Source organism: Lates calcarifer, linkage group LG3 (genome assembly GCF_001640805.2).
Source record: "Lates calcarifer isolate ASB-BC8 linkage group LG3, TLL_Latcal_v3, whole genome shotgun sequence".
Lineage (NCBI taxonomy): Eukaryota > Metazoa > Chordata > Actinopteri > Centropomidae > Lates > Lates calcarifer.
In genome coordinates, this window is record NC_066835.1 from 11,352,617 (window position 1) to 11,367,085 (window position 14,469).

Genomic DNA, 14,469 nt, shown 5'->3' on the forward strand with positions numbered 1-14,469 from the left:
ACTCCGACAGGCTTGACTTGTATGCAGCCCTCCAGTGAAGTTGACCTTAGGGAAAGAGATCTAGGATCAGATTTCACTCTTAAATTTTAATCCCTGCCCATTAGTGGGGAAACATTGAAACTTGCCTAGGAGCAGCGACCAAAAGGGAATTTCATCACAGTCCACATTAGCAAGCTCAGACTGTCATTGGGTTAAATGGTTCCTTGTTAGCCTGGTCACTCTGAATGCCTCACAACAACCCTCTGTTTCTGTGTCTATGTGCAAATCACTCTTGAGACAAAACACTGTTAACAATGAACCTAAATGTCTGAACTGTATTAAGATAAAGTGCCGTGAGCTGAGTCAGATGTCATTCAGTTAGCCAGAGCAGCATTTAAGAGCAACGCCCTGTGAGACTTTTTTATTAAGCTGCTGCTAAATACACAGCCTCTTCAGAATCTTTATTGAGTATGTGTTTGCTTGCTGTCTTTCCATAGAAACCAGTGTGTGAGGGTCACCCTTCAGGGAAGCTGTGGCCCAGCAGGTTATTTTCAGTGTCTGTTACTAACCCATCAAGGGATAGCATTTCATTGCTTGCCACTGCCGTGTGTGAGCTCATACACACTCACACACACACACACGCATACACAGTTGTGGTTAAGTGACCTGTATGCATATATATGTGCAGCATGCATCAGCACGCTCATACAGTATAAATACATTATCCAATATCTACCACTATAAACCCTATGCTAGAACAGGCTCTCGCTGTACTTACTTTTGAACTATTTCACCTAAATCTGAATAACCCCCTGAGCAGTGTCATTACTGCCAAGTGTGGGAAAAAAAAGTAATGAAAACTATGACATGAAACCAATAACTGAGTTCCCATCCCTCTGTTATAACCAACTTTTCCAAGTCTTAAGTTCCCAATTGTAGAATTGCATTTCATTAATATCAGACATTATTTATTTATTTATTGGTTTGAGAGACACATAACAACCAGCTTAACAACCAACAACACCTGCTTTCAGCTTGGAGCAGTTCTGAATGCTAACTGAAGGATTTCCCTGCTGTGTCATGTGAGAAGGCCTTTTACCAGTCTGTAACTTCATCCCCCAGTGTTAATGTGATGGATGAGGCTTGAAGAGGGTTCACACCCAAACAGCCAGGGATGATTTAGAAAAGACGGAAACTCTGTTAACTGTGTGGTCTATTTTACACAAGATCAGTTGAGTAGATTGCCAGTCTCACTTTAAGTATTTGCCTGACACTTTTTTTTTTTTAGCATTAATGCTAAACACCTTTAGAAACAATGTAATCTAAAACTGTCAAATCTCTTAAAATGCACTTTATTCTTAAAGCTACAAAGTCATTAAAACACACAGTAGTGTTTTAGTGAAAATAAGTAACAGAATCAATTTTAAGATTGGGTATGGTGTCTTTAATTTATTTTTAATACCAGAGTAGAACTACATAAAAATCAGGAAACCAAGTGAAAGAAGAAAAACGGAGGTAATAATTTTCGGTTTATGGAGCTAGTAAAGGTCTCTGGGTAGCCCGTTAAATGTACTGTCACCATTGCTAAACTGATAACTATTGAAGCTGGTTAATTGCAAACAGTGTTTGTATGGCAACACTTTGTTATGATCAAACATATCAAGAGATTTAACTTCTAAACACCTGCAATACATATCTTCCACCACATGATGTCGCTAAGACAACAGGATGATGATGTAAAGACAACAGAGAGATTTCCTTTTATCGCCCTCTGCTGACTAATGTAACTCTGCATGTTTGAAAAACTAGATTTAACACTAAGCCTGACATTCTGTATCAGGGTAACCGAGTCAAACGTAAGAATCATGATGATTTTATTATAATTTCTTTGATAAAAACAAATAGATCACAGTACAGCATGCACACATTCCTTACAGAGGTCTAAAATAAAACTGGTCAGATGTTGTTGGAGCATGGCTGGTTAGGCTTTGTGTTCATTTGGTAATATCTGTCACAAAACACACTGTATGAACATAAGATGTTTGTATGTATATGTGTATATGAGTGTTGAAAGGGATAATATGTTCATAAAGCATATTCAATGACAGTTACACACTTAAAAAATGCCTACATTCAATTCAGGGGAGTGTTTTGTTTTAGCCATTATTCTTCCTTACAAACAACCAGCAACCATTCATACACATTTTCATTCATGAGGAACCCTGGGTAATGGCACTATGGACCCCCCCAAGAGGTGATAAACTAAGATTTTAATAATTATTATTAATTAAGACAAAAACCCAACATAAACAATAAATTGGTCCAATGAAAGTGCTATTTGCAATTTAGAGGAATATCTTAACACTGAGGAGTTTATAAACTATACAATAGAAATAAAATCTTACTATTATATTGACACAAACATAATAACACTAATAATAAAGGTCTCATAGAAGAATTTCAAATAAAGAAACTCTAGAGGCAGAAATCATAAAACATGGTAAAATTATACTTCTACTTCGTTAAGTTTTTTTTATATTAAATTTAAATTTGGAACAATTAGGATATACAGCATGTACACATTCATTACCCACATTTCTGTGCTTCTATTGCCCAGCTTGGAACATGGAAGGGCAAGAAACCAAATCTTGGATTACCCTAAAATGTCCCCCATTGAGTTTATCACACATATGTACAATAGGTCCGCAACTATAAAGGCATTTAAAGAAAAAGAAAAAAAAAAACATTTTGGCACCAGGCACAGAATTGAATATACATAATAACTAAAAGTTAAACCCCACCCAGAAAAATAAAGTGTTATGTGATAATAGTAAATATGCATTTAAACTGGCTAAAAAAAAGAAGAAGAAAGAATGGTGTAACATTTGGCATAATTGTTGCTGGAAGAATAAAGTAAGGGCAGGGGAGTGGCTGAGATCTAACCCAGCAGACCTGACAGGAGGATCTACAGTGCATTTCTGTCAAAAAGACAATCGGTTGTTCTTCCTGAGTGCGCATAGTAAACAGGAACTGGAAAATTTATTGGTAGCTAAGATTAGGGTTTGGGCCTTGATACTATTTACACAAATTCACTGGAACTTTTGGCTTTCTGTATTATCTGATCCCGCTATTATGTCAAATATACATTCTCTTACCAGGTTCACATCAGCAGCTCGATGTGTCCATTTATCAACCAACAATCACTGCCACTGATACAAGCATGGCTCTCTTTTGTTATCAGGCAGCTACTGCAGAGCCCTGACTAGTCACAACCAATCATAGTGCGTCAATGTTTCCTGAGAGGGGAGGGTAAGGTGTAAGAACCTTAACTACCTTTGGGGTAGGGATGGGCTGGCTTCATGGTCACTTCTGATTTTTTTTTTTTTTTGAAAATAACCATTTACATCAACAGCAGTGAACCAGTCCAGGTCAAAATCAGACTAAGAAGGGATTTTTTTAAATCCATTTAATCAAATAAACTCAGCTCGAACAAAAGTGCACAGGGCGGTCCTACTTTCTACACCTCATTGATGGTGCGCTCTGAGGGCCGGAAGTTGACCGAGTTAGAAGACGACATGTAGAAGGATTGGGTTTTGCGATTGAGGCGGGCACGCTTGGTAGCCACGCACAGGCTGCGCTTGCTGGAGGAGATGATCTCCGTGATGAACTTTTTGCAGTCTACACACACCTCCATGGTGACCCAGTCCTCCGTCAGCTCCTTGGGGAGCTCTGGCTCGTCCTGTGACCGGCCATCTTTGCTGCTACTGCTGCCATGCTTGGAAAACCTGAGTATAGAGAGAGAGAAATAATGAACAACTAACCTGTAAACACATGACGTTTTTACCATATTTTCTCTGTATATAGAAAGAAATGGGAGTTCTGCAGTGACATACTTATAAACGCTTCGACGTAGGCTGTGACGGCTGTGTCCAGACCCAAACGGGTTCTTTTCAGGCTCTGCAGGGGCGGACGCTCCACTTGCCTCTTCTTTAGCCATTGCACTGGGGCCCAGAGAATAGATGGGCAAGGTGGAGTAAGGTTTAGACGGCAGCCGCATCTGAGGTACGAACATACACAAAATGATGAAAACTGCTCAGTAAGTACTTGATAGTTTTCATGGATCAGCCAACAGGTGTTAAGAGTGTCAACAAATTTTACAGAAAAGTGTCCATGAGTGTGTTAAATATAAGTCAACAGCCTCCTACCTTTTTAGAGCACTGGGAACACACAGGCCTGAGGTAGATAAAAATGAACCGTTAAGTTCAATATTACTGAACAGCTGCTGCACTTCAGTTGAGTGGTTCTAGTAAAAGCGATTTCAATTTACCTTTTGCAGAACTGGCAGGTGTAGGACCAGGTAAAGAGGGAGAACCTCTTGGTCCGACACGAAAAGCAAAGCTAGAGAGAAGAGAACGAGCTGAGGTAAATGGGATCTGTAGTCAGGAAATATCAGCCTGAAACCTGAGGACAGTTTTTTTTTTCTACCTTTCCTTTCTTGAGGGCGTTGTAGATGTCTTTGTACTGCTGAAACTTCTCCAGCTCGGCCTTGACCAGAACCTGTCTGATGTGCATCACCTCCTCCACCGTCAGAGCCAGACACTCCACCGGGTAGCAGAACTCCTCCTGGACAAAAAGAATAATCGCATCAGCAAACTCACCTTAACGTTCACTCGTCAGACCAAACGGATTCACCCGAAACTGTTCAACAGCAAGAGGTGATGGCATCCGCTGTCACAGAGACTGTCACCACGTGAGTGTAGCTAAATGGAAAAACCAAGCTCCCACTGCACACCACTTAACCAAAAGACCGAACATGCAATGAGATGGTGAGGGTGAAAACAGTCCTCTACATGAAGGATGCTTCCAGTGACATCACAGTGCGACAATGAGCAGAAATACAGAGCATCCTGGTGATGTAACCCCCCCGCCCCCATGTTGGTGGTGGTGGTCCACAGCTTTTGACGATCTGATTATTTCATTATTGCATTAACTTTATTACTGCCCTCATGTCCATATTAAAAATAACCAAAAACTAGACTCAACAGATAAGAACGTTTCTAAATGTAAGAGTCAATTTAATTTGGTAATTTCCATGTTTACTTCTAACATAACTCAATAGGACTACAGCCATAACATGCATGTTTTCTATACAGCTGAATGTTTAGCAATCTTTATTTCTACCCAACTAAGCAAGTGGACCCCCACCAAGTTGCAAGCTGGAGATTTGTGACATAGCTTTTCCTTTCATCTTTGTTAATGCTCCCAAAGTCAAACTCAGAAAAAGTTAATAATAAAAAATTAAAAAAAAGCTCAGGGAACTTTACTTTTACCAATCATATACACTCAGTTAGCTAGGATTAGAAAATGTGAGCTTCTGATGTAAATGTTCACAGATTATTTCTCAACTCTCACTTCCTTCATAACCTTCCCTGAGCTATTTTCATTATGCAACAGATCTCCTGTTCACATAAAGGGTCATGACACGAGGTCCCGTTCATCCAAAACACATCTGTAATGAATTATAAGTTATTCTGGATGGCTTCCCCACACAGTGTCATGAGCTTTTGATGATACAATTTAATGATATGCAGTAACAGTGACATACCGTGCCCTGAGCACCACTGGCTGCTTCCACCTGACCAGCAGACAGAAGGAACAGGGACATTCAAACAAAGCAGGACCTCATAATGACATACAGTACATTTCATAAAATCTAATATAAGAGCTTCATGAGGTTATCAGGGGATATTCTGGAGAGACTGTCAGATACATGATTATTTACAGCCTAATTTGTCTGAAACTCTCACTGCATGAGCTCACACCATTATTATTTCATTTCATATGTGGCATGAAATTAAATTTCACAACAGCAGAACTTTGTAACAGAGTCTCATGATTGAAAAATCATCCGACAACGTCCATCTCAAAAGGAAGAGTTCATGTAGATGAGCATTCATCCCGTGATTTCATTTTTTCTGCTCCTTCACAGACACCACGGATCGTAGCTGGTGTCTACTAATGGTGCAGAGCCACATTTTACTCTGACCAGTGTCCCTTTAACAAAACAAAAACTTTGATACAAAACTTTAAAAAAAAAAGGATGGTGATGGATAGACAGCATTATGACCAAGTTACCTTGGCGCTGGGATCCGCCATCAGCTGCAGCATTACACAAAACAGAAAATAACTGCAAGTAAGTCTTTGGGACCAGACGGCCAATCAGCGTAAACAGATTAATGACAGCATAATATGAGCACCACAAGGGGAGGGGAGCTGCAACAAAGACCTTTCTGTTTTACATCTACTAGTGAAGCTCAACCTGGTTTCTATGTGAAAGGCTAAGAATGCTCAAGCATGTGCTTAGGTCAAAAAAAAATACAGAGAGAGAAAATGAAAAGAAACATGGCCTCTGCTAAAAGAAATTACTCTTTGATTTTATCCTGAAAAGGATGACTAGTGGACTCTAAATGTTATCTTTTGATTCTCTGGAATTGGCACAAATAAGTTTAATTGATGTTATTTTTAAGAGACAAGACAGGATGTTTTTAAGTGAATCATCAGAAATATCAGATTGTCTTTAAAATAACAATGCAAGTGACTAATCTTAAGTGGGAGATACTGTGAAAGTGTAGTGTAAAAATCGAAATATCAAGTTATGCCCGTGAGAGCGGGTCTGCCATTAAACCCGCGAGTGGTAAGAATGAATCAATTCCATCTAAATCCTCTTGGTGCAGCGGCCTGTCCTGTGGTTTCAATTACATCCATCAACCTCACTAGAATCATACGACCGGCGCAGAGTTACCGATGACCTCATGGCAAACAAATGACTGGTCACAGGACGGGAGTAAATTCAACAGACACATATTGTACGTCCAGTGTTGTTGGTAGATGCAGCCACGGTGATGGGCTGCCATTCATTTAAATGACATGTGATGTCCATGTTTACGACCAAACTCTGCAAATCATATAAATGCTTTTCAGTGGCCACATACTTGTAAATTCTGCTTTGTATTTAGTTATATTTCATTAGTGTGCAGACTGTGGTACATTTGACTGATTAGATTAGAGGATAATCTAAGTTACATCAATAAGGAGTGGAATATACTATCTTAATTTAATGATCTAACATGGATGTATTTGCTACAGATGCATGCTATGATGCAATGTGGAAGGTTAAAGATGTGTCATCAACTCTTAAGGGCTTCATTCATTCATTCTTTCATTCATTCATTCTTTCTTTCAGGCCTTGATGGTTAATCCAATAGGAATAGTTCCCATAGTTATCATACCAAAGACTTGGAGGTCTGTCTGGATGGAGGGACAAAGGGACGGACACAGGTGGGGGCCTCCTTTTCGATAGAGTGCCGCCTCTGTGGAGACTGACGCTTGTCTGGCTGCGGGGTGGCAGAAACAGGAAGGAACTTTGGAGGAGCTGGAGACACGGGACAAACAAAGAGGAATGCATGAAAAGATGAGAAAAGAGTGGAACATAATATGTTACAGTACGATCAAGGGAACCTCTTACCCTTCTTCCCTATGATGGACTCAGGTGACGTGTCCTCCAACAAAGATGTGGACATGCTGGAGCTGCTTCGCGTGGGCTCCTCCTGTCATCAGAGGATTACACATATTAAGTCACAAGGTACTGACAGCTTCAAACCACTTTGAATATTACATAAGAAAACAAAGTCCAGTCCAGATTCCCTGAGAAATATTAACAAGCTGATTGTCTTTGAGTTTATGTCAGCATTACTTGTCTGTTGAGCCATTTGAAACATGAAACAGGGACACTTCAATTACACTGCAGATGATGCATCAATATTTGTCAAGCTGCTAAATTGAAACATGACCTTTATTATGCAAATAAACAATGTAGATTTTCTCTCTTAAAGCATCAAATATAGAAGTCACCACATCTCATGAATGCAGCCGACATCTTACATCAGATTCGGAGCTGTCCAGCTCAGCCAGCGTGGGCGCCCTGAGCAGTCTCTTCCTCTGACTGAGAGGCTGCACTCCACCTTGACTGGGTCCAGTGGTGCCACTGGCCAGAGAATGGGTGCTGCCGGCCAACTTCCTGGGTGCATCAGGAGTGTCTGTGGGTCAAAGAGAGAAGAGTGAGTTAAGAGGAGAAGATAATAGCTCCTGACGCACTGAACATGATTTTGGTCTCGCAAGTGAACCATAAATCGTTTTGAATTGTCTCCTTATCTGAACAGCTGGCCACCAGACCTCCTGTGTAAACTGTGGGTGTCTCTGTATTGTAACTGTATGACAGAACAGAGTCAGTAATGCTGGCTTTACACCATGAGACATCACTTATTTACCTGAGCTTCGGAACAAGTCCTGAGGGGTGCTGATGCTTTTTCCCTGCGCCTGTAAAAGGAGTTAAGAGAAAACAGGCGTCAGCAGAACTGCACACATGAATACTTTAATCCCTAACACCAGACTGGTACCACAGGGAGGGCATGACAGCAACAAGCATCTGTCAGACCAGGGGCTGCACTCAAGACATAGAGGCTTTGTGTGTAGCTGGGAAGCACAGAGGGAGAGGGAAGTGAAGGGAAGTGAAGGGAAGTGCCAGGGGAGCAGAGAAAGACGATGAGCCACAGCGCAAAAGAAAAGATTATTTATTCCCATACGTCCATCTGGATTATGGTCGTCCTCTGAGCTGCAGCGCTACATTCAGACTGTCATCTGCCATTCGACTATCTATCTGAGGTGGGCTGCTGACACCAGTGTTATGTAATTTTTCAAATTCCACAGTGAGAGCAGATTAGGGTGACGAGCAGGGCAGGCCGGCTGCAGAGAGAGAGAGGGTGATGATCTGTAATCTCACCCTACTGGCTCTGGCTCAATGGCCATACCTTATCACCTGGATACACAGATAGTCACTGTGAGTAGCTACTATACCCAGGGCATTTCAAACACTGTTCAATTTAAACATACAGAAGTCCTGCTCTTTAGAAGCAGCACCTCTACGCTGGCCCTGATGAAAAACCTTCAGGAGATTAACTTGCACTGCGCCGACCCATCCTTTCTTTGGGTAGAGTAGGTGTGTGTATCATATCAGCCGGTAAGTGACAGTAGTGTGGCATACACACAATTTCTACAACAAAAGCATGGGGGAAAAAAAAGGTGTGTGTTTCAATCAGGGAGAAGCTAGCGCTAACCCTAAAAATAGCCTGTAATGAAAACAAAAGGAACAACAGTAGGAACACAACAGGTGACGTTTAACTTTACCTGATGAGTCAAAACTGTAAGACATGCTAAGAGGTCGCATGACTGACAGATATGCCCATGTTTGAGAGAAAAGAGGAAATGAAGGCAAAGAGGAGAAAAAGAAATCCACGAGAGTTAAAATGGATGGTGAAATCAGTGAATCATCCAAGTTTATAAAGCAGATCATTCACAAAAATAGACCATTCCTAAAAATAATATACACTTTATAATGTCAGTGTTTCAGAGTGTGTCAGAGAGCCCGTACAGCCTCCCATATGAATGATTATGCAACAACTGCTGCCTGTTACTCTCCCAAAGCCCTCAACAAAAGGCGTCTTGTGTGCACTGTATAGAAGCACTGTATCGTACTAACTGGCAAAATATTTGCTGTTTTTATCTGATTAATGCTTTTAATGGTTTAAAACATTATCTCCAATTGGCCATTTATGACCACCACAGACCAAAATGGCCTCTTATGCACTGCTGGGATTTATGAAGAAACCCACAAAAGGCAGCATTACATAATAAAATCATATTAACAGAAATGTAAGTGAGGATAAAACCAGAGAGAATATTTATCAGTCACTTCAGCAGTGCAGGTCTAGCACACAGCTGAAGGCTCACAGCTGCAGTCATAGTCATCCCTGTTTAAACACTATGACACTTCTGAGTGAACAGATCAGTACAAGCTGTTAGAGTACTCATGATGGACGCAGTTAAGAACGATTAAGTTGTGGTTAATGGTTCAGTTCATAAAGAGAAGCCATGCAGCAAGTTAGCAGAAACACTCAGTCAGATTAGAAACAACAGAGGGATTTCTTCAGAACAAAGAGGTTTAGCTTGGTAGTTTGTGAAAGTTCTGCCCAGGGAGAGTGTTGCACAGCTATTTTCATGGACAGATGGTATGCTGGGATATAAACATTGTCACGTCTGTGTCAGCGTCTCACCAAGGCGGCTTCTGCGGATCATGTCCGGTGAGACCGGCCTGAGCTTCCTTTCAGCTTTGATGTCTTCCAGCAGTCGCTCGTGGAGGCTCCGTGGTCTTGGAGGGTGGGGTTTCAGTTTACGGGCTGAAACCTGTCATGACAACCGCAGTAAGAGTGAGTGCTTGATCACTATGGAGACCAAAGTGAGATTCTCCCCCTCACGCCTCCCCAGAAAGGTTGCGTGTTTTGTAACTGCATTAAGTCATCTAACTACTCTGCTCATCAGTTTGTCAACAATACCACCGCATGATGGTAGACGTGCGTGTGTCATTATGTTCCTAATCATTCACACCCAGTCATTTGGCATCTACTGTGCATGCCAGTGAACTAATAATATAAAAATATTGATTGCAATGACTAACTGTTTTCACAATGGTTAAATCTGGATGATGATTCAGGCTTTAAATGTTGATGCTCTGACAGAAATACTTGAGACATCACTACTGTATACTGAATACTGTATAGCCTAAAACTCTACAACAACTTCTGTACATAAACTTAAAACTTGAAGACTTAATATTGCACCAATGGGGTAAGTATCTCCTAAGAGGTTACAGGCACTGTGTAATACTCACAGGGTTGAGAGGAGGTCGTGACCTGATGAATTCCAGAATAATTTCATGTGCGCTCTTCTTTAACCTCGGAGGGATGTCTCCATTCACCTGGGATGAAATCATAAAAAAAAAAAAAAAGTATAACACATGCACTTGAGACCATTACCAGTCATCTGAGATTTCATTTTCACATGTAGGAAACAAGCAAAATCCAAAGTAATCATCTTACTGTAACATTTTGATCCTGGCTTGTTCCAAACAGAAAAAACGGGCTAAAAAGAAATTAATGTTTATGGTGGGACTGTGCAGGGAAAGGAAATCCTTACCATGACTTTTCGCAGCTTGTAACGTTTGGAGCGGATGTCGTCCATCAGCATTTCATATGGCGTTAGCTGGTATTCAATGGGAAGCGGGTTGTACTGGCGTTCCTGAACCTTCTTCAACTTCACACCATGTCGTAGATCTCGCATCACCTGCACCCAGAACCGTGCCTAGCAGGAATAAAAATGTTACTTGTTGCACATATATTCAGAAAAACATGCATGCAAAAGTTATGGAATTACTTGTGGTGTTTGGGTGTATAAAGTAGACATTCTTCTTACCCAGTCCGCATTTTGTAGTTCATTGAGGTCTTTAACAGGTTCCTCTCGAGTCTCACCCTCCATTCTCCGGAAGGTTCTAGGCAAGAAAAGGGACAAGATGAGCATAAAAAAGGGGAGAGGAAAAAAGACAGATAGATTAATTACTGTTTCCTAATGTCATGATATGCACTAAGTGTACCACTGCATTCACAGCACTGACTGGAGTTAAGGTCACTGGCAAACTGCCCATATTGTCATAGCAGTCTGGTTAAATAAATCAATGGATTGTTTCACACGAGCATGTCGATATCCGTCTCATCCTATATTGACAGTGTAGGACAGAGTGGAAAAGAGGAGTTAACAACAGCTATTAATGTGCGTCTGCTGAACCCACGCTGCACGAGTCAGTTATTGAAAGTTCTGGGTGACTGTTGCAAATAACAAACCACCCTCCCTTCTTGACATGTTGTGTATATCAACTGCATGTGGCAATCCTGGACATGGCAAACAAGTGCCTCTGCTGGGTTTATTTTAAACATGTTGTCACACTATCCTTCCTGCTTTTTACTGAGGGAATGAATATGTACTGACTGAAGAGAGACAAAGGAGCATCACCCAGAGTGGAATCAGGGACACACTTTTTCTTTATTATGGACCACAGTCAAACTTTTCTTCAAGTTTCAAAAACAAATCTAAAAAGGTTCCTGTCTCAAGTTCAGATCAGGTTAATTAAAAATTGAATCAAAGATAATCTATCATATCACTCGATGCCAGACTTTTAAATCACAGAAATAAAGCCTTAAGGGTCCTCTGCTGACAGCTGCAGCTGCTTCTCTTCTTATCATCTTCACATCAATTCATTATTGTTGAAACACATGCCTTCAACCTATTTTTTTTTCTGCTGATCTGACCATTATCTTCCAATATACAAAAAAAGAGCCTACTGTCAATTTATCTTCACCTTCGTCCCTCCTTTTTAAAACCATGGCAACATTTAAGTTTTTAATTTACAAAAAAAAAGCTGATAAACACTGACAGAAAATAGCAAAAACAAGTGCAAGAGAGACAGAAAAGAAAGACTCACTGACTGTCCTCCTAATTTGTAAGCATATGTGATGTGTGGTATTTTGTATGGTTACTTATTAGCAATTATCCTCTGACATTTGGTGCTATAGGAAACCTCCTTAGATTACTGTAATAAGGTTACACTTAATTCCATAACCACATATTACATAAGACTGTTAGCAGATGTCACAGCCAGTGTGTGCATACAGCACAGTAAAGGTATGCTGTAAGCTATGGAGTAAGTCATGTGGTTACATCTTCCTCTAAACCCCAATTGAATTAGGGCAAACAAAAGCTTATTAAGTGTACAAGAATTTCATTTAATGTCAGAGTGAGATGAGGTGGGGCAAATGTTTTCCCACAGGCTCTATGATGTTACTTGGTATATATATACACTTTATAAAGGTTCATCAAAATCCTAAGTGTGACTGACTTTCCTCCAGTTTGTATTTTGTAGCATTAATTGCTAAAAACAAACCGCAACAGCACCATTGTTTTCTGAACACACTGAGCTGTAATACTGTGTATTTTCTTTAACGGCATTTGTTCCTGCTAACAATTTTTAATCAATCATCTTAATTGAAGAAGAGTAAACTCCGGGACATCTTGGCCGACAGTTGTTTAATAGTCTAAAACCTTTTGTCTCCATAAGCACAAGCCCTACGAGGAATCCCCCAATAGTCATACTCCATTACTCCTGTGCTAATACTCCATTTACAGAAACCAAGCTGCCAGTTAGCTAGCGTACTGATACCAGATCATGTCCATGCAGATATCAGTCATGCCCAACAGTCTAAGTGATTTGGAGTTCTCAGTTGGCCTGGTGAGAGGGTCACACAGGGACACTCTCACAGTCTCAGGCCTTCTGGACCATTACCGCTTGATGGGCTGTTTTGTTGTTATTGTGCAGTTTCTGGGCACAGATCTGGTATTTTCTTTTCCCAGCAATAGAAATCCTGTCAGACTCTCCGATCCCAATTCAACCAGCTGAATTCATCACAGTAAATCCAGCAGAGTGGTAAACCCTAAGGACAAGAGAGTTTGGTACTTTCTCATATCCTTTCTTTTTCCCATGCTGTGCCTTCAAACACACTTTTCTCATCCACTTTCAGTTTCTTTTATATTTGACAGGTTTGCGACATGCAAATGGTCAGATGTTCTGAGTATGACTCATGGGCAAAATTACCCAACTTTGGGAATGTGAATTAGTGACATTTATTAAAAGCAAGTGTAGAAGTTACTCATTACTTCTTAAATAGGTGCAGATGACTCACTTCACATGTCAGTTGTCATAGCAGTTGTTATGGTAAAAGAAAAGAAAGATTCAAGTGGGAGCAGATTGTTTGTGTTTCTGTTTGACTGCAACTTATCCTCACCAGATTTATAAATAACTCGCAGATGTCAGATGCAAGAGTTTCTTACCTCCTTGGCACTCTTGATCTTTTCCAGGAAGGTGCGCAGCTCCCTTGTCTCAGCATAGAGAGCGCGACACACAGCCTGGTAATGGCTGGGGGCGTCTGATGGGCTGGGCAGGTGGGAAGAACACAGCTGTAGAGGGGACAAGGGAAGGAATGGGTTATGTGTACATATATATTGGCACGTACAGAATAAACATTAATTAAACATGGTCAACATAAAATAAACATACTAGTATCTTGCATAGTGGTGCACACACAGATCTCATATAGCTACAGAAAGAGGCCTGTTATATGACCAATTTATTTTTTACATTTTGAAAGAGGAACATATCAAAAATCATGTACACAAACAGAATTATTAAAAAAAAAACAAGTCTGCAGTTTTCTGACAAACATACCTGTGAACTAAAACCTTTTATGTTTTGCTTTAGTAACAAGAGTCTAAAACCACGCTAGCAGCTCAAGCTAACATCTACAATGATGACACCAACATGGTGATGTTTAGCAGGTATAATGTTCATCAAGTTCACCTTATTTTACCATGTTAATTTCCAAGTCCATAAGTGTATAAAGGCCATTAGGGAAATGGTAATATCATTAATTTAGTCATAAACCAAATCAATAGTCAAATCAAAGTTTGGTCTGATGATTGTACTGAATAGAG

At 40.5% G+C, this 14,469-nt stretch overlaps 1 protein-coding gene across 1 annotated transcript; it reads right to left on the bottom strand.

The window, feature by feature from the left end:
- Positions 1-1,836: 1,836 nt before the first annotated feature.
- On the bottom strand, positions 1,837-11,408 carry LOC108898102 (protein spire homolog 1). Its single transcript, XM_051066714.1, has 13 exons — positions 11,344-11,408; positions 11,068-11,232; positions 10,763-10,849; positions 10,149-10,278; positions 9,223-9,264; positions 7,921-8,075; positions 7,505-7,586; positions 7,269-7,411; positions 4,465-4,602; positions 4,307-4,377; positions 4,185-4,212; positions 3,873-4,036; positions 1,837-3,764 (listed from the first exon to the last, which is right to left on the bottom strand). The coding sequence occupies exons 1-13, from the start codon at positions 11,404-11,406 to the stop codon at positions 3,497-3,499; spliced, it is 1,536 nt and encodes a 511-aa protein (XP_050922671.1). The 5' UTR covers positions 11,407-11,408; the 3' UTR covers positions 1,837-3,496.
- Between the last annotated feature and the right edge of the window lie 3,061 nt (positions 11,409-14,469).